The following is a 22,144-nucleotide window of genomic DNA, read 5'->3' as shown; positions in this document are numbered from 1 at the left end:
AAAACAAAGCTCAGCCGACTAACCATAATCCCAGTCAACTGACTGAACAAAACTTTAAAAAGAAAGCGAAGGTCAGTCGACTCACCATAAGTCCAGTTGACTGACTGAAGGAAACAAGTTTTAATTGATTTTAAATTTAATATGAGGTATATTTAAGAATAAGAGATATTTGAGCAACATGAGAACAATTTAAGCAAAAATGTTGCACAATGCACAAACGATAATAATATTCTCCATGCTTATATGATATGTTGTTATACTTACATGCCAAAATGCTGACATATATGATATCTTGATCTTGCCAAAGAAATAACTCATATTAATGATTTATGGCTTACTATATTGCAAATTTAAGCATGATTATGAAGCATGAATCTTGGTATGATATATGAGTATGAGATTAATTCATAATGGATCACATTATATATATCTTGCATGGTTGACTAATGAATAAACATATCATAGTTAAAATATAAGCTGGCTTATGGACCTTAATATTGCAATATAAATGAGAAATTTGTTTTTGTCCTTAGCACCTTAGCATAAGAATTCTTCCAATTTAATTATTTTGTTAAATATAAAAAGAAGAGAGAAAGAGTTGAATTTTAAAAAAATGGTATAAGCAGTACACGATATGATATTAGTATTGGTATCTATGAAATATATTGGTATACATGAGTATGATAATTGATACTTGAGCATGACAAGACATGTGTATCCATGAGAATGTTTTGATATTGATATGATAATTGGTATTATTCTTGATATTGATATCCATGAGCACTTACATAGAATAAATTAATATTTGAAACATGGCATGATAAATCTAGAAGCTCAATTGGTATCATAATTTAAAAACTCAAATGGAAGTTTGAATTTATGAATATAAAATACTTCATTCAGGGGGAGTTAGACTTGATATCATGATTTATGTTCATAATTGAAAATCATTCAAAATTTTTGTTTTGAGCTTTCACAAGATCTATACTTGATATCTTACTCTTTTTTATTGGTGTCAAAAGGGGGAGAAGTTTTGGGCAAAAACAGAACATGATATTGCATACCTAAGCATGAATATTGGCTCAACTATGAAAGTATTTGATCTTGAATGATGTTTATTGATAGATAAGCATGATAGTATATGAGTTTTTGAAATTGATCTTGATATTGTTAGGTTTGTTAAGATGATGCTTATTGTAAGGGGGAGTCTTTTTTTAAGGCTCACTCAAATTTTTGCTCCTTATTTGTCATCATCAAAAAGGGGGAGATTGTTGGCCTTACAAGGCTTAAAATCATGTTTTGATGACAACAAACAAGAGGAACTTAACATATTTAGTTAAGTCATGACATTTCAAGACTTAACTATGAGAAAGCAAGGTCAAGTGTTCACAAGGATCCATTGAAAGCTTAAAATCCAAATAAATATGATCAAAAGAAGCTTAAAGGCATGAATTCCAAGATGATATATTAAAGCTTGAAGATTATTAGGAAATGGATATTAAAGAGAAGGCTTGAAGACAAAGCAAGCATGAAGACTTAAGTGTTTAGAATGTCAAAGTCTTAAGAAGTCGTTATGTAAGTACTTCATGTTTAAATATCTTATGAAATACTTTGAAACTCTTTAGGATACAATATAGACTTAGAGACCAATTTTTGAAAACCCTGGAAAATGATTTTAAAAGTCACATTTGAGTTTTTCAAATAACAAGGGATCAAAGTCTCTGAAAAAATGAAAGTTTTGGAAAAATGGACTGTCCAACTGACTAACCTGAATGAACCGTGTTTGCTCAGTCAACTGACAATTAAATCTTTTAGTTGGACTGTCCAGATAACTGATCTGAACGAACTGTGTTCGCTCAACTAACTGACAATTAATTCTTGAAATTGCTGGATAGACAGAATGGACTTAGGCTACTGGCCAGCTGACTGACCAGCTGACTGACCCTATACAAAACAGGCCCAACCGACTGTCCAGCCAACTGACCTGCGGAGTTTTTAAATTTTGAACTTTAACGGGAAAATTCAAAAAATTAGTTTTTCAAATCTAAACGTTACAAAACCTCGAGAGACACTCCAAGCAAAGTGGGAAACAAGGAAACTCACTCTAAAAACTCTATAAATACTCCTTTGACCCGATGAATTAAATCACCAAGCATACAATCAGCATTCAAGCACTCTACTAATTTCTTCTAAAGATCACTCTTGCTTAAATCTTTGCACAACCGAATTGCTAAATTTCTGAGTTGCTGATCCCTCTTACAACTAAGTTCTAAGTTGTTAATTCTCATCTAGAAGGAACTTGGTCAATTCTTCTCTTGATCTTCAATTGTATTTCATATTGATATTTAATATTGAAGTACATAGTGATTGAATTTGTACTAATATGCTCTTTGTGAGAGTATCATTGTACGCAGCTATTTTTTTTCTTATTTCTTGAAGATTCGAGGTTGTTGGATCATTGACCAAGTGTGGGGTATCACTTGGAGAGGCATTGCTCTAGCCTATTGAAGGAGTGATCGAGTGTGGGGTATTGCTTGAAGAGGTGTAGCTCTAGCCTATTGAAGGAGTGACCGAGTGTGGGGTATCAAGAGGCATTGCTCTAGCCTATTGAAGGAGTGTGTAAGGTTTGTTCCACCCGAAAAGGAACGACATAGTGGAATCCTTAGGTGGTTTGCCTTAAGGCAAGGACGTAGGTTGGGTATAAGCTGAACCTTGTAAAAACTCTTGTCTCGCTCTTTCTTTCTCTCTCTCCCCCTTACTTTTTTAAATTCCAGCATACTAATTAAATGCATAGATGTTTTAAATTTCATGATCATAAATACTACGTAGTTTGGAAATTAAATAAACTAAAGTTTAATTTGATTTTGGGATTGCAGAAATCGAAAGAGAGTATGTTGGTTGATCAATAATTTGCGGAAACCATAAGGGATTACGTTGATTGATTAACACCCAAAGACTCTTTAATTAAAAGTTTATTTGAAGTCTAAGCTTTTGGAAAGATTGTTGATTGTGTAGCAAATTGAGAAACCAATTTCATTATCTATAGGGCTTGAATCAAATCCATTAATACAAGGCTTTTTATCAGCAAGCATACACTTTTAATCTTTACCTTGAGTGATAAATCTTGCAAAGCATTCATATTCAAAATCTACTATTAAATCAATCTTGATAGTGTTGTAGTTCATACGTTAACTTGTGCTCGGTAAATTGATTAGTTGATTGATTGATTAAGTTTTGTTTAATTGTATGATTGTTGATTGAATAAAGAACTATGTTTTTGTTGATTGTTAAATCTACAAGAAGTTAAGAATTCATTGAAAGAATTAAAAGAAAATTTTACTAATCCAATTCACTCCCCCTCTTAGGACAGCTCCTTAACTTTCAAGTCACCCCTAAAGGTCTTATGGTCGAACACTTTGTCAACTCTTGGTACTTTTGAAGTTTAGTTCTATCTCAGTACCTTGACATGGTCACCCTAGCAGGTCACTTGGTCGAGCACTTGGTTGAACCTTGCTGCATTCTAATCTCAGTCTAAACCTTGGAGTTTGCAGTGGAAGACTAAGTCGCCTTTATAGTTCATTGGTCGCGCCACTTGGTCGAGCATCATTTTCTTATCCATTTATGATCTAAATCCTCTAGAGCTTGGCTGAATGTTTGAATTCGAGCTTTGAATCCTCCAAATCCTCCAAATCCTCTTGTAATGCCTAACTTCATGGTTTTAGCTTATTTTTCCTAAAGAGACAAACAAACTTTGCATAGCTCTGAACAATGATAACTCTAGGTAAATACATAATAAAATGAGAATAAGCACAAGTAAATGAGGGTCTAAACTCATATATTTTGGGGTCTCATCAAAGCCCCTTTGATTATTCATTTATTGAATATACTATATTGAATCAAAGGTCTCACTTTCACATTATCATATAATTTATTTGATTGAGAGATATATTTGATATACTCACTTGCGCATTAACTCTTATCATATTTGAGTGCATTGGTTGTATTTTTATTATTGTGGTACATATATGCTTAGTGTAAGAAGCATCTCGATTGTATACAAATTTTATGTTATCTGATTGTATTCCAAGCAAGGCATGAGGGGGTGTTGATCTAGCCCGTAAGGATCAAGTTGTAAAAGTTGGAATTAGCCATGTGAATTTGATTTGGGATTTCCCTTGCCCAATAAGGAGAGGGTTTGGTAAATGGTGTTGCTCCACCCGATAAGCAAGCATTAGTGGAATCCTCTTACTTGTAAGCTTGAGGCGGAAACGTAGGCAGTATTGGCCGAACCCCAATATAATATCATGTATTTCCTTATTTTTTGCACTTCAATTTCCGTACATGTATGTTATTATTTATTGTCTTGATTATTTTACATACATGGTTTGAATAATTTGGAAATACTGAGGTTGGTTTATTTGTTTAAATATTTGCTTAGTAGTTTTTCTGTGATATTGGGAAAAGCTTAGACAGACCCTAGGTTGCGTATGTGTTGCTGCGTTAGCTAAACCTAGGAAGAATTTTTTAACTTTCCAATTCACTGCCCCCCCCCCCCCCCCTTTTGCAATTACACCAAAGTCAAGATCCTATGCCACAACCAACTAGCTTCATTCACAATAATGAAGCATTGGACTTCTTGGGATATTAGGTTCTCAAAGTTAATGCAATATACATTATCAACCCGATCAGCAATAAACATGGTTTTATGATTTTCATTGTGTTCAACTATGCATTTATCTTGTTTGAAAGTTACTTCAAAACCTTTGTCACTTAGTTGACTAATGCTAAGCATATTATATTTTAACCCTTCTACTAATAAAACATCATCAATCTCCAAAAAGGGTTTCTTACCAACTTTAGCGATGCCGATAATTTTGCACTTTAGCATTGTCTCCAAAGGTGACATATCCACCACCATCCTTTAGTGTCAACAAGGTGAACTTGGACTTATCTCCAGTCATACACCTCGAGCACCCACTATCCAAGTACCATTTATCTTTTGTTGGTGTGGACCTAAAGCATACCTACAAGAAGGGATTCAAGGTGTTACTTTTGGTACCCAAACCTTTATAGGTCTTTTTTATTCTTTTTCAATTTTTACTCTCCATACTTTCTTGCTTTTAACATTCTTTAATTTGTATTGATATTCAAATTTTATGTGCCCATTCTCCTTATATAAGAAACACGTAGTGTGTTCATATGTATTAACTAAAGATGTATTAATATAATTGTTAGAGGCTTTTACGAAGTACCCCATGTAGAGGTTCTTTTTCTTTGTGTTATTTATTCCATTGAAACATATTCCTTCTTTGTACAAGGACATTCGTTGAGCTTCAACAAGTTTGTCAACATTCTCTTTTCCTTTAGTAAAGTTGTATATTATTTTAGTTTGATCCTCAACTTTACTTTTAAGACTACAAATTTCTGAGTCTTTTGCACTTTTACCATTTACTTATAGCTTAACTAGTTCTTGAGACATCTGGTTAATTTTACTCATGAGTTCATCAATGGTTAAGTCTTTTTCTTTTTCAGCTAATCTTGATGACTCTAGTTTGATTCACAAGTGTTTCATTTTGTTCTCTCAGAGCTATGTTTCTCTGGGACACATTTATGAATCTATTATGTAATGAAAATAGTTCAGATTGGATTTCCCTATATGAAGGCATACTTTCACATCATTCATTACAAGATTCATCACCAGTTTCATAAGATGAGGATGAATAGGAATTTACCTCGTTGTCTCTCACAGTGAAGCATAGGTTAGCAATCTCATGATCACTTGATTCACTTTCTAAGTTACCTAAGCTTGAGTCATCCCAAGTTGCTTTCATTACTTTCTTTTTCTTCTTCTTGGCATCTTTCTTGAATTGTGGACAATCAAGTTTTATATGTTCTACTTTCATATAGTTATAACATGTAGGGGGTTCATTATTCTTCGTTTCTCTCTTACTAGTCTCACCCTTATCTGTTTTTTACCCTCTGAATTTTCTAGTAAATCTTTTATTCTTATTAAAAAAATTTGCCTAACCATCAAGTGAATAGGGATAGATCATCATCATTTGCCTCATTGTCTTCTTCCTCACTAGAAATTTATTTTTGAAGCTTTTAGGGTTATTGTCTTCTTTTGTTTATTGCCCTTAGCAATTCTTTCATTAATCGTCATCTCGTATGTGAGAAGCGAGCCTATTGTTTCATCTAAGGAAGTATTTTTCATATTTCTACCTTCCCTTATGGCAATAGCCTTAAGTTCCCAAATAGGAGGAAGTCCTCTAAGAACTTTCCTGATCATTTCATAGGTAAAATATTTTTTACCTAGTACATTAAGGGAATTTATTCTATGGGTGAACCTAGTGTACATACTAGTGATAGATTCTTCTAGGTTCATCTTAAAGACCTTATACTCATTGGTATGCATGTCAATCCTTATGTCCCTAACATCTATGGTTCTCTTATAGGTAACCTCTAACTCGTCCCAAATTTCCTTAAACGATTTACAACCCATGACTCTATTGAATTTGCTGGCATCCAAAGCACAATATAGTGCATTCATTGCACTAGAGTTAATATGTATTTGTTTCATGTCTGTGTCATTCCATTCTTTTTCTTCTTTAGGGACTTCTTTGTTGTCTATATTTTTAGTGGGAATTAAGTCACCATGTGTGACTACTTTCCATACCTTATAATCCATAGTCTGCAAAAATATCCTTATTTGTTGTTTTCAAAAGGTGTAATTTACACCACAGAAAATAGGAGGTCTAGATAAGGATTGGCCTTCTCCAAAAGGGGATACTCTTAATTGTATCATGGTGATCTTTATGTAGCTACTTGTTATGATACACTACAACCTACACTCAGATACCAATTTAAATTAGGATGTATTCTCAAGAGGAGGGGGTGAATTGGGTATTTAAAAATTTATTTGCAGAATTCTTTATGTACTTTAACCCTTAACTATTTTAACTTCCAACACAAACAATATTTATATTTAGTTATCAAGCTATACAAGTAAGAAGTCCTAAGTATGATTGTAAAGATCAATGTATAATCTGAATTTACATAGTGAAATAGAAATTAATACATTCAGTTAGACCCTTTGTTTAGAATATGATTTTCTGTTAGAATCAACAATGTACTCAAGAATAAAATTAGTGATTTGTTTTAAGTCTCAATGATATAATAGATATTAAGAACTGATTTTCAGTAATAAATAAACTTTCCTTTAAAATATATCTTGTAAAATCACTTGTTTAATTTTAGCTCTTATGCTTTCATCTGAAAATTAATTTACAACTTGTTCCTCCTCATATAAATTACTTGCAGATTTAGAGTTATATGGTCATCTGAAATTTTAATCCAACAACTAAACCATATAGCTGATACAAGTTTAATCACAAACAACCTGTATTTAGCAAGACCCAATATTTAACAAGTTCAAAATTTCAGCACAATATGATATTTGACAAGAATGGATATTTTACCAAGATTTGATATTTAGCACCACTCAATATTCAGCAAGATGATAAAGAAAATATATTCAAGCATGTAGGTTATATCTTGCAAAAATAAAAGAGTAGGGAAGAGAAAGTTGAACACCATTGTTTTTACAAGGTTCGGTCGCAGCTTACGTCCATGCCTTTAGTAACCCGCTGTGAAGATTTCCTTTCCAAATTCGTTACCATGTGAAGTTATAACATCTCTCCGTTAAATGTGGAGTTCGCCTCTCTAACAAGAACACCCTCTTGCTAGGCAACAATTCAATACTTGAGCCATCAAACAATACAACAAACAACAACAATTGCTTGTACAAGATAAAAGCTCCTCAAATGAGCATATTTGTACACAATAGATTAAAAAAAATACTTCAAATAAACAATATGAAAGTTGAAGCTCGAAATTATATCACTAGAACTGATTCAAACGTGTGAGATTTGAAAGACCAAATCAGTTTTCTAAGATTATTCTTCGAGAACACAACAATAGTATAACCAGAGAGATTTTCAAAATATGAACGTGTCGCTTTCTTTCTTTTTTTAATTTTTTCATTACTCTAATGTGCAAGAATATGATGTTTAAATAGTGCACTGGGGTTTTAAAAATTTTTCTCAAAGTTTTCTCTTAATTTGGAAACCAATCATGCAAGATTTCGAAACAAGATCAGTATTGTAACTCATTTAAACATACGCATTAGTCGCCTATCCTATAAGGGTCTATCTCCTATGCTCTTTTAAAATTAGCATATTCTGAAAGTCAGAATGGGGTTAGTCGACTATACTTGATAGGTCAGTTGCCTATGCCTATTCTGTTTGTATATTTTTCAAAATAGTAGCACCATAGTTGTCTGATCAAACATCATCAGTTGCATGCCCTTTCAGTAAACCTTGATTTTCATTCAAATTCGTCAAGCACATCTACTTGAAATCATAAGATCACTTAAGTCCTGAAACTCAAACTTACATAGACATGTTAAGTAACCTTGATGTGTTATCATCAAAACGAGATTAAGCCTTGTAGGCCAACACTTTCAATAGGATGAAATATGGCCAATGGCTACAAAATCTCAAAAATAAAGGGATGATAGGCTAAAAAACTCACCAATGTTCATATGATCCAATACTCTTAAAAGGTAATGGGTTGAACTATTGTTGAGTAATAAATTGCCTATATACCCATTGTAGGATCAAGTCTTGATATAGTTCATTTAGGTTTTAACTACAATAGATGACAAATTCAATCTGAAAGGACTTTATTTTTGGTTGTATTAAGGTTGAAGTATGGGGTAGAACAATAAAAGGTATTACATGCTTAAAACAAAAATTTGGGTTGTTGAGAATGGTCAAGGATCACCCTTTGCTTCCACGTCCTCGATTTTGATCATTTGGTCTATTTTTCCTTACATTCTTCTTTTGAACTTTGGCTATTCTTTTCCTTTTTACATAGACCTTTTTTTGTTAATTTTTTATTTCATCATTCCTTTTCATTTCTTCTCTTTTCATCAAAACAAATATTCCCCTAGTTTTGGGGAGCTTTTGTATGGAATACCCTTGTATGGGTGTGATCCTTGAGTTAGGTATCATGAAGGGATAATTCAAGCTCAAAAGGGGTAACAAGAGGATGTTTTAATATGTAACACCCCGACCCTTAATGTAGCCCTAGAGTATTACTATACATACATATCATGTACAAATCTTGAGACATACATAACTACGTGCCCTAAATAGGGACATATGAGTATTTCATAGTGATCTGTACTCACATATATTGCGGAAAACATAAATTGTCATATGGATTCTAATAGACATACCAGAGTATCTAAATATTCCTTACATATATTCAACCGTACGTAAAACATAAACTATATTACATTCCCCAAAACCAACCAAGCTAACAACCTAGTACTTATACAGAAACTTATGTTAACTAACAAGACCCTACACTCCATGGCCTCTCTAGACGACTAGGACCGATTTCATTAGTAAGATTGGGGTGAGACACTTCTTAGTAAGGAGGAAGATATTACATTAGTGTGTGACTGTGCAGTTATATTCTGGTTTGAAAATGGTTACATAGATTGCACACTCTCAATACTGTAATGTATATATAGTACATATATAAATCCATGATAATGTAAAACCCAGCATCATTACAAGTGAGAGTTTTCGTGGTTAGGGTAGGGTACAGGCCCATACACTGTACCATCCCTCCGCCCGATACTTAGACCTGTGACTCTGCCTAGTAAAGCTTTTAAATCATGTATATGTATATTTAGAACACCGTCTAGCTCAAAACTATCATAACTATGCTAGTAACTCCCCGTGGCAAGGGTTGTCGATAAGATAACACTTATCGAGCCCTGTACGTAGAGGCAACGTCAGGCATCATAACATACTATAGTCCAACTTGGACATCACCACCCCGATCGCTTTTGACCAGTGGCCTTTCTTACCAAGCCTGCTACAAGGTACCCACACAGAAAAATAACTACGTGTGGTTGCATTGTACCTCTGGTTTGGCAATGGTACCAAGCCTACATAATATAAGATTTTTATTCTTCATATACTATAGAAACAAGCTATGGTCCCAATATCATATATACAATTTACATTAAAACATAATAACTTGTGCAATTCCAGTATTTTCACAATCTTATTCATGCTTACTTTCATTCATACTATGGTAAAATCGGCTAGTAACCTCTCGGTTTTACCCTTTTCTCATACTTGGCACGGTATCTAACCGGCACCTGTTTTCTACAATTTTTGATAACCACTTGGAACCTTAGTCCCCATAGTTCGTATACATGCATCTCAAATCAGTATATAATCAATTCATATCATACATCACACTTACTTGATCATATATATACATTTCATATAAACTGGTTCATAAAATATCAATTCTGTTGCTGTTAAGAGTTTCAAGCATGTCCTACTTTAGTTTTCATGCAACTAAAGTAGTTTAAGAAATTTGAAGATCATATGCCAAAAACACCATTTTTGCCAAAACCATAAAATTGAAAAAACCATAAGAATCGACATTTATACCCGGTAAAACTTTGTAACGAAGTAGTCAATGAGTACATATAAATATAAGCTACATGTCCTGTGGTTTCTTTTTCTAAAAATACTGATGTAAACAAAGCCCCTTACATTTTTCCCAAGAATTGAAACATGAGCTTATTGATCCAAAACTACGACACAGGATCCTCAAAACCTAAAAGCTGAAGAATAATACTTCAATATTATTTAATCTACTACAGATCTACTGAAATGAAAATGAATTCAGATCCTTACCTCGATTTTAGGGATAATCCCAAAAATCTTCAAAACAATGATTTGATCCGCTATAACTGTAGAGTTTCCTCCCCTGATCCACGCAAAAACTTCTGATCGTAGAAATAGATGATGAACAATGAAGGATCATAGAGAGAAAGGGAGAACTCGTTGGTCTTAGAGAGGGAGAGAGAGACAGATTTTGGGTTTTCTTTCCCCTTAAGCAATCAAAGATGATATTTATAGAGCCTTTGACTGAGTCAAATTTTTCGACAAAGGCGCCATCAAATTCGTGGATGAAGCGGTGCCTTCATCGACAAACCACCTGGATTGTTCATGGACAAAGCTTTTCCTTCATCAACGAACCCCATCCGGATATTTTCTTTAGTTCACTCAGTATTTTTTTCATCGACGATGCTCTAAATTTCAGTAACGAAGAACTAAGGGGACTTCATTGACGAATATACTAGCTGAAATCCCCATTTTATACTTTTCTTATTTATTTTCCCTATATACAGGTTCGGGTCTCTACAATCTTGCCTCCTTATAAGAATTTCGTCCTCAAAATTTGCTAATTGATACTACACATATTCTACACTTACTACTCAGTCCTACCGAAGAGTCAGCAACCACCCACATAGTAGCTCTGACCCAAGTTTATTACATACCCTCACATATGGAGGAGGAATACTGTGGTTACAACATGATCTTTTGGGAGATTACGTACACATACAAAACTCTCCTGAAGACCATATTATTTAATCTGGACCACCTACACTACTATACATACTTACGTACCATCAGAAAATAACTACGGGTACTTCTGTGTATCTCTGACTCTAACTCCTATGAAGCGTCCTCCATTGCATGGTTATGTCATAACACTTTCACTAGTGGTATTTCCCTAGTTTGCAACTACTGAACTTTCCAATCTAATATTTGTACCGTTACCTCTTCATATGATAATGCATCACTGATCTTTAAGATTTAGTAACTCAGCACGTGTGATGGATCTAACACGTACTTCCTTAGCACTAACACGTGGAATATGTCATGGACTCTGGATAGTTCTGGAGGTAAAGTCACTCAATAAGAAACTGAACCTATCCTTTCCAGAATCTTGAAAGGCCTAATATACCGAGGACTTAGTTTGCCCTTCTTTCCAAACCTCATCATCCCTTTCATCGAAGTGATCCTCAGGAATACCATGCTTCCTACCTCAAACTCTAGCTCTCGTCGGTAAGTATCAGCATAACTCTTCTGCCACCTCTGAGCTGCCTTAATTCTCTCCTTGATCAACTTGACCTTTTGCAAAGGCTTACTGAATCAGTTCTGGGCCCAGTATCTGTTGCTCGCCTACTTGATCCTAGTACAACCGACAACCATACAATGCCTCATAAGGTGCCATCTCTATGCTAGCCTAGTAACTGTTGTTATACGCAAACTCAACAAGCGGTAGATATCATATTAAATATCACCAAAGTTCTGTGCACAAGCCCGCAACATATCCTCTAGCATCTCAATAGTCCTATCAGACTGCCCATCCGTCTGTGGGTGGAAAGATGTACTGAATGTCAGTTGTGATCCCAAGGCATTCTGTAGACTCTTCTAGAAACAAGACATAAAACGTGAACCTCGATCTAAAATAATAGAAACAAGGACACCATGGATTCGTATAATCTCCTGCACATACAACTCAGCCAGCCGATTTAGAGAATAGCTAACTCTGATTAGAAAGAAATGTGCAATCTTTTTTAGTCGATCAACTACAACCCATATAGCATTCAGCCCATGTACCGCCGCAGGTAACTCCATCACAAAATCCATCAAGATATGCTCCCACTTTCACTTGGGGATGTCAAGTGGCAGAAGTGGTCCTGCTAGCCTCTAGTGCTCTACTTTGACCTGCTGACACATCAGGCACTGCTCCACGAATCAGGCGATCTCTCCTTTCGTGTTTGACCAAAAAAAAGATTCCCTCAGATTTTAGTACATCTTCATACTGCCTGTATGTACGGTGTAGAGTGAACAGTGTGCTTCCTCTAGAATGACCCGTTTAATCCTAGCGTCATTTGGTACACATACCTTGTTATGGAATCTTAAAATCCTATCATCGAAATACTGAAATCCATCTTTAACCCACTCTGAACCCCAGCCATAACTTCAACCAGCTCTAGATCTTCCTTCTATGCTACTCGGATCCTCTCCTATAATATCGGCTGTACGACCAAGCTAGCAATAATAGCCTAATGATTTCCTTCTCCTACCTCCAAGCCCAACCTTTCTAAATCCATAAAAATATAATGCTGAACTCCCACTGCTAAGACTAACACATCCACTGACTTTTGACTCAGAACATTAACTACCACATTTGCTTTTCCTGGGTGATAGTTAATGGCACGGTCGTAGTCTTTTATCAACTCAAGCAACCTACGTTGTCTCATGTTCAACTTTTTCTGGGTGAAAATGTACTTAAGACTTTTGTGATCAGTAAAAATATCGCACCTTTCACCATATAGGTAGTGCCTCCAAGTTTTTAATGCAAACACTACAGCTGCCAATTCCATATCATGGGTCGGGTAGTTCTTCTCATACTCTTTGAGTTGAAGAGAAGCATAAGCAACCACCTTTTCCTGCTGCATTAGAACATAGTCGAGACCCTTCTTAGAGGCGTCACTGTAGATAACAAATCCACCATCCCCAAATGGAATGGTCAGAACTTAAGCAGTAACCAGTCGCCGTTTCAACTCCTAGAAACTCAGCTTGTTCTCATCAGTCTAATCATAGCTCACGTTCTTTCTCGTGAGTTACCTCAAAGGACTTGCTAAACTGGAGAACCCTTCTACAAAACGACGATAGTAACTTGCAAGAACTAGAAAACTTCTTATCTCCTGAACATTCTTCGGTCTTACCCAGTCCACTACTGCCTCTATCTTACTTAGATCCACTGATACTCCTTCTTTGGACACTACGTGCCGTAGAAACGAAATTTGTTCTAGTCAGAACTCGCACTTCTTTAGTTTAATGTATAACTTATTCTCCCTAAGCATTTGCAGTACCAATCTTAGATGAACTTCATGCTCTGCAACACTCCAAGAATATACTAGGATGTCATCAATAAATACCATAACGAACTGTTCTAAGTATTCGTCAAAGACCTGATTCATCAAATTTATAATGCTGCATGTGCATTCATCAGACCGAATGACATAACCATAAATTCGTACCGAGTTTAGAAAGTTTTTTTCGGAACATACTCTGTTTTCACCTTTAGTTGGTGATATCCAGACCGTAGATTGATCTTAGAGGAGATTTGCATGCTTTGAAGTTGGTTAAACAAATCATCAATTCTGGGTGACGGGTATTTGTTCTTTATCATCACCTTATTAAGTTCTCTGTAGTCGATGCACATCCTCATTAGCCCGTCCCTCTTCTATACAAATAGCACAAGTACTCCCCAAGGAGAAACACTTGGTTGAATGTACCCCTTATCTAGCAACTCCTGAAGCCGTTCTTTTAACTCTCTCAATTTAGCTGGAGCCATATGATATGGAGCTTTTGATATCCGCACCGTACCTGGAGCTAAATTTATACCAAATTCCACTTCACGGTCTAGAGGTAATCCAGGCAAGTCCTCTAGGAACACATTTGGGAACTCGCAGATAATAGGAATCTCCTCCAGTTCATGTTCCCCTACTGGTGTGTCTTTCACAAATGTCAGATACCCTTGGAATCTCTCCAAAAGTAATCTCCTAACCTACAAAGATGAAAGGATATGCGGCGCAGAGCACACACACGACCCTAAGAATCTGAATTCCTGCTTCCCCGAGGTCTACATACCACTTCCCTCATGTGGCAATTGATACTGGCATAACTCGTAGACAACCAGTCCATACCCAAAATAAAATGGAAGCCATGCATATTAAACACAATAAGACTAACTGGTAATACTCTCTTATGAATTTCTACTGGAAAGTCACGGATCACCCTACTACATATGACTACCGACCCTGAAGGCGTAGCCACTACTAGTTCATAATCTAATTGTTGATTCTCAATTCCACATAGTTAAATAAATCCTTAGGAGATAAAGGAAAGTGTTGCCCCCAAGTCGAATAGTATAACAACTTTATTGGAAAGCATGTAAATGGTACCTGTTACAACATTTCTCGCATTCTCTGCATCACCATGAGTCAGGGAGTATACCCTAGCCTAGGTTGTCCCTCCCTGTTGACCACCCCGCTGTGCCTGAACACCTTCTCCATATGACTGTTGTGGAGCTCCGCTGTTCATCGACATGCGACAATATTTCTTTTGATGTCCCATCATACCACAATGAAAACAAGCTCTAGAACCCAACAAACACTTCCCTAAGTGAGGTCTCCCACACTTGGAACAAGTCAGAGTAGTTACAATACGCTAAGAAACACCACTGTTGGTCTTCTTCCAGTTACCCCACCTTGAGCTAGAGGATGAACTAGGAGGCGCTAGCCTCTTCTTTGGAACCTGAACCTCAAGGTCCTCCTGCAGGCTTTCTTCTGCTATGGTGGCTTTATCTACCAAAGTAGCAAAGTCCTGCATCTGCCAAATCACAGTCTGCTTCCTAATCTCCTTCTTCAAGCCCCTCTGAAACTTCCAAGCCTTCTTTGCCTCGTCCGGAATCATGAATGAAGCAAAATGGGATAGCTCCTGGAATTTGGCAACATACTGCTGAACTGATAGCTGCCCTTGTTCCAGACTTATGAATTCCTCCATCTTGGCATTTTTTACCGTGGTTAGAAAATACCATTCAAAGAATATATCTTTGAACCGAGCCCACATTAGAACCATAGGAGTAAGTCGATGCTCTTCAAGCATCTTAACTAACTTCCACAACCTCTCTGCTTTGCCCGTCAGCTTGAACGTCGCAAAGGCTACCTTTTGCTTCTTAGTGCAGTTCAAGACATCTAGAATCTTCTCAATCTCCTCGATCCAATTCTTTGCCTGAATCAAATCCACACTCCCCATAAAGACAGAAGGTTTCTATTGAATTAGGTGTAATCCCAAGAGGGGGGTGAATTGGGTATTTTAAAAATTCTTTGAATCTTTTTGCCACTTACTCCCTACTTGTACATTTAGCAACGAGTTCTTATTTCCCAATTAATAGTGTGCAATGTTATTCAACCTATACATGTAATATGAGCAGTTGAAATGTAATGCCGAAAGTAAAGAGTAAAGGGTAGAGAGAAGACAAACACAGTTTTTATGAGATTCAGCCAACTTGGCCAACGTCCTTGCCTTGAGCAACCACTCAAGGATTTCACTAAAATACCTGCTCCTTAAATTGGTGCAGAACTTCCCTTACAATCCACTATGTACAAGAGGCATAGCTCCCTTCTACTCCGTTGCTTACAAGAGATACAACTCTCTCCTCAAACACCAGTTCACACACCGAACCGTGAATACAATAGAATCTGTAAAAACACTCAAAAATGCTTCCAAACAAAAGCTTGTGAGTACAATTCAAATTCCTAATACATTAACATATGATATAATCTGAAGCTCATAATGTATGAAACGATATAATCGTTTATGTATGATATGCTTTAACACAAAAATCCCTTTTTATCAATTCTCTCAAAAATGTTTATATAAAACAATGCTCTGGAGATCTTAGGTTAGATATTTGAATATAAAATAGCTTTTTAGATTGCAAAGATGTTACACCCACTTTGTAAAAATTATTTCATGAAATATGTTAATCTCAATAATATTTCAATCTCAATGTGATCTAGGTAAAATTTGACTTTTTGTATATGCATATGTATCTCTAAGATGATGATACCAAGGATCAACACTCTTACTATATGATTTTCTAAAAATATCCTTCAATATATATATATATATATATATAGTTACAAACATAAATGATCTTCAAATAAGTAGGTTTGTTATATTGAAAATATCAACCCTTTGAATGAAATCTCACTTGAATCAAAAGTGTTTAATCAATACCAAAAGCTCTTCTCAAGTGGTAAAATTCTTAATGTAATTATTTGCTATATGCACACACAAGATTAACTTCTTAACAAGAATTCAAAAATAGATTTTGCAATAATATACTTACTCTATAAAAAATGGATATCAACAAGTAGATCAGCTTACATAAGAAAAACTTTATCCAACTAACTCTTATAAAAAAATATGATTTATCAAACCTCAATACTATAATGAAAGAACTAGATGAGTAGCTAAGTTCCACTTTGATATTCAAAGTAGATTTGCCCAAAGTTGATGTGTAGAAGGTAGAGTGTAGGCAAACGTACAACAATCAACTCAAGAATCTCAGTTTTGTGTTTTGCATACATACTAGGGTTTAGATAATAAGTATTTATAGTGTCTTACGCTTAGAATTGATCTCAACTGTTGGATCATGAGATAGTTCACGTGTTTGCTAAATAAAAATCATATTTTTAATTTTTCCAGCAAGTTCATACGACCGAGGCCAAGGGCCCAGATGACCGAAGTCATTGTTAACCTTTGAAAAAATAGCCTAGACACAAGATCAAATGACCGAGGTCAAGGTTCAGATGACCGAAGTGTCGAGTTCAGATGACCGAGGTCAAGGTTCAGTCATCTGAGGTGTTTCTGCCAAATTATGTTTGTCACCCATAAATCTTCAGATGATTGAGCTTATTCTTCAAACTTCTGAGGAAATTCTTCAGTCAACCAAAGTCCCCAATTTTTGAATTTTTCTTTCCTAATTTAAAATTTTACTTTGCTCTCCTTCTTGGTTCTTTTACAAAACATATTTTCCATGATTTTAAAAGTTTTTCCAAGTTCATAAAAGTCCCCTAATGATATATATAAGAAGCATGAATCCTAAAGTCATTCTAAGTTATGTTGAGCCTTAAATTAGATCATACGAAAATGTAAATACATGAGGTCTAAGTACCCATTCCCAAGATATGCTTGAACTTTGCCGCTTGCATCTTGATTCTTGTACTCTTTGAGTTCCATGGATCTTGCCAAGATTTATAAGCTTTACTTTAAGGCTTCCATGACTCGTTATCCTCCTATGCATGCTTAATATAAGTCATGTTCACAAACTCAATGCACAGATCAAATATCAAGTGATTTGTCATTATCGAAACCGGATTGGACTCGTAGTGTCAACAATCTCCTCTTTTTGATGATGACAAATGCACTAGCAAAAATATATATAATGGGTTACACCAAATAAGGCTCCCCCTCAATTATTGCATCAAATATTCAATGAATGACAATATGCTCATGATGTTTCAATAGTTTTTGTTAGTGTACTTCCCCCCCTTTTGCACAATTAGTTTTGCCAACAGTTTTTGCTCCTGATATTTCCCCCCAACACCAAGTTTTAATTTTTGCTTATTTTTCTCGATTTCTCATATTTATGCTTTTTCTCCTGATTTCTATTATTTTTGCTCCCAATTTTCTCCCCCTTTTGACATCAACAAAAAAGTTGTAAAATAATAAAACATGAGTAGACATACCCTTATATTCTTCTCCACTTAGAAAGCTTAAGGTTTTAAATATGTTCAACCATTAGATAAAAAAAAATCCTTCTCATGCTTTTTGACATCAACTATCCCACTTGCTAATGCATAAATTTCAAAGATTACATGAGGATACCAAATGTTGATTAAATGTTATGTCGAATTATTGATACCAATTGTGGATTAATGCAATACTGAAAATTTGATTAATATGATACCAAGTGATTACATCGTAAGTGACGTTGCTCCCCTTGAATTATATCATCTAACATAATTCTAGGCAACCTCTTGACTATGCATGAGACCTAATTCACACCTAATTTGGATAAACCTATCCTCCGCAAGTGGTTTTGTGAATATATCTTCCCACTGTTCATCAGTACATACAAACTCTAGTGTCACATCCCCTTTTTTGTACATGGTCAGGAAGAAAGTGATGTCATATTTCTATGTGTTTAGTTCGTAAATGTAATATGGGATTCTTTGAAATATTTATCACACTCGTATTATCGCATCTAATAGGGTTTGTTTCATAATTTAATCCAAAATCCTTCAGTTGTTGCTTCATGTAAAGCGTTTGAGCACAACAACTATTTGCCACTATGTATTCAGCCTTAGCTATGGAAAGAGCTACTGAATTTTGTTTCTTGGAAAACCAAGAGACTAAGGAATGTCCTAATAAATGGCAAGTACCACTCGTGCTCTTTCTATCCACTTTACTACCCACAAAATCAGCATCTGAATAGTTAAGAATCTCAAAAGATGTGTAGGATACCATAATCCAATTTCCACGGTTCCTATTAGGTATCTAAGTATTCGTTTAACGGCTAACAAATGTGACTCTTTGGGTGCAGACTGAAATCTTGCACACAGACATACGCTAAACATTATATTAGGTCTACTGGTAATCAGGTATAATAAGCTACCAATCATTCCACGATAAAGTTTGACATCTACTGGCATACCTTGTTCATCTTTGTCTAATTTCAATGAAGTGCTCATAGGTGTACCTAGTATTTTTCCATCTTCCATGTTAAACTTTTTGAGTAGGTCTCTAATATACTTTGATTGATTTATGAATATTCCATGTTTTGCTTGTTTGATCTGAAGTCCTAGGAAGAAATTTAGTTCACCCATCATGCTCATCTCAAATTCCTTTTGCATGGTGTTGGCAAATTCATCACACAGTTCTTTATTTGAAGTGCCAAATATGATGTCATCTTCATATACTTGCACTATGAGAATATCATCTTTCTTGGGCTTAATGAATAGGATTGTATCTATCTTTCCTCTTATAAATCTATTTTCTAATAGAAAATCACTTAACCTTTCATACCAAACTCTAAAAGCTTGCTTTAAACCGTACAAGGCTTTTGTCAGTCTATATAAGTGATCTAGATTTTTATGGTTTTCAAAGCTTGGGGGTTGTTCTACATACACTTCTTCATTTATGTAGCCATTTAAAAATGCGATTTTGACGTCTGTTCCTTAAAAACTGCATATGCTAAAAGCATTCGAATGGCTTCCATTCTAGCTACAAGGGCAAATGTTTCTTCAAAATATATGCCTTCTTCTTGATTATATCCCTGAGCTACTAATCTAGCCTTATTTCTCACAATTATTCCATGTTCATCTTTCTTATTCTTATATATCCATTTGGTTCCAATGATTGATTTATCCTCAAGTCTGGGAACTAGTGTCTATACTTTATTTCTCTTAAACTGGTTTAACTCTTCTTGCATAGACAACACCCATGATTCATCCTCTATAGCTTCACTCACATTCTTAGGTTCTTATTAAGATAGAAATGCGAAATGACTAATCATATTCCTAAGTGAGGATCGAGTGGCTACTCCATGTAATGGTTCACCTATTATTTTATCTATGAGATGATTCTTTATATATGTCCATTCTCTAGGTGGTTCATTAACCTTATTTTCAGTTTGATCAATTTCAATGGATAGTTCCTTAAGTTCATTTTTCTTTCTGAATCATTCTCAATTGATAGTTCTTCAAATTCCTTGTTTAATTCAATTTCACCTTCATAAGTTCTTTTGGAGAAGGGATTTGACTCATTGAACACTACATGAATAGATTCTATGACCGTTAATGTTCGTTTGTTATATACTCTATAGGCTTTACTATCTAAGGCATACCATAGGAAGATACCTTCATCATATTTCACATCAAACTTTCTTAGGTGTTTATTATCTCTAAGCACAAAAAATTTTCAACCAAAAACATGAAAATATGATATGTTTGGTCTATGGCCATTCCATAATTCGTAAGGGGTCTTATTGAGTGAAGGTCTAATCAAAACTCTATTTAGCACATAGCAGGTTGTATTCACTGCCTCATCCTAGAAGTACTTAGGTAATTTATGTTTGTTAAACATAATTCTGGACATTTCTTGTATAGACCTATTCTTCCTTTCAACTACACCATTCTGTTATGGTGTTATAGGAGTTGAAAAATTATGGGCAATTCCTAATGAACTACAATAGTTTTCCATGCCTTGATTTTTAAATTCTTTACCCCTATCACTTCTAATTTTGGTAATTGTATATCCCTTTTCATTTTGGATTTTCTTGCATAGGTTTATAAATTTTTCACATGCCTCATCTCTGTGACCTAAGAACAATACCTATGTGAATCTTGAAAAGTCATCAACTATGACAAAGGTGTATGATTTTCCTTCTAAGCTCTGAATTAGGTTTGGACCAAATAAGTTTAAGTGTAGCATTTGGAGTGGCCTAGTAGTGGAGATTTCTTTTTCCTTCTTAAAGCTTGTTCTTGCTTGTTTTCCTAGTTGGCATGCATTATGTCGCGACGTCCCAGGAGTGCGTGTGCCCCGAGCGGCGAAATTAAAAATCAATTTTAATTTTCAAGGAAAATATTTGGAATATCGGAGTCGCCACTAACCTTTAGTGTGGTTAGAACACATGATTGCTATCCCGTTAGGGGTAGAATGGGTCTATGTTACCAGAGTTAAGGTCGGGAGTTCGGTTACACGAGGAGAAGGTACAAGCACCCCATATGCGCCCGTTCTTACGAACGGTACCTAATTAATTTGAAATTATCCCTAAGTTAATCTAATAAGTCTTTAAATTACTCCTTTTTATGAATTTATAAATATAAATAAATAAATAAATAAATATAATATAATATATATACATATATTCCCTCAGAGCTTAAAGTACGTGATGCTCGAAGGCTCATACCCCCGCAATAAAATCATAGGGATAAAATTAAGAAAATATTTTCATAAAAATAAATACTCTAGTACATATAAGACCAAATAACAAAAAATGTTAACAATAGTAATAATAATATTAATAATGATAATAATGATAATATTAATAAATAATAATAGTAATAATAATACTAATATTAATGGTAATAATAATTAATACCATAATGATAACAATACTAAAAATGATAATAATAATAAATATTAATAGTAATAATAATGATAATAGTAGTATTAGTAGTAGTAATAATAATAATAATAATAATAATAATAATAATAATAATAAATATAATATGCACATTTTATCTAAAAGACACTTATCTTAATATGAACACTCAATCAATGATATACTAAATACATATAGAAACAATATTACTAAAACTAAGGAAACAATCTACTCATCAAATTATGGAAACCAAGTAGCCCTAAGATTAATATGTAAATATACAATAATATATACAGAAACAAATCAATCCTAAAATTAATGTACCAAATGCAATAATAAGTATGGGAGCAACTAATGCAATTATGGAGACAAATCAACCCTAAAAAATGCAAAATAATAAATATGGAAATAATTGAAATTATGGAGACAAATCGACTTGAAAACTAAC

At 34.7% G+C, this 22,144-nt stretch overlaps 1 protein-coding gene across 1 annotated transcript; it reads right to left on the bottom strand.

Moving 5' to 3' along the window:
- Window positions 1–15,188: 15,188 nt before the first annotated feature.
- On the bottom strand, window positions 15,189–15,776 carry LOC131160832 (uncharacterized). Its single transcript, XM_058116713.1, has one exon. The coding sequence runs from the start codon at window positions 15,774–15,776 to the stop codon at window positions 15,189–15,191; it is 588 nt and encodes a 195-aa protein (XP_057972696.1).
- Window positions 15,777–22,144: the final 6,368 nt, after the last annotated feature.

This window comes from Malania oleifera, chromosome 7, assembly GCF_029873635.1.
Source record: "Malania oleifera isolate guangnan ecotype guangnan chromosome 7, ASM2987363v1, whole genome shotgun sequence".
Lineage (NCBI taxonomy): Eukaryota > Viridiplantae > Streptophyta > Magnoliopsida > Santalales > Ximeniaceae > Malania > Malania oleifera.
The sequence above is the reverse complement of the archived record's forward strand: the minus strand, read 5'-3'. Positions and strand labels throughout refer to the sequence as shown.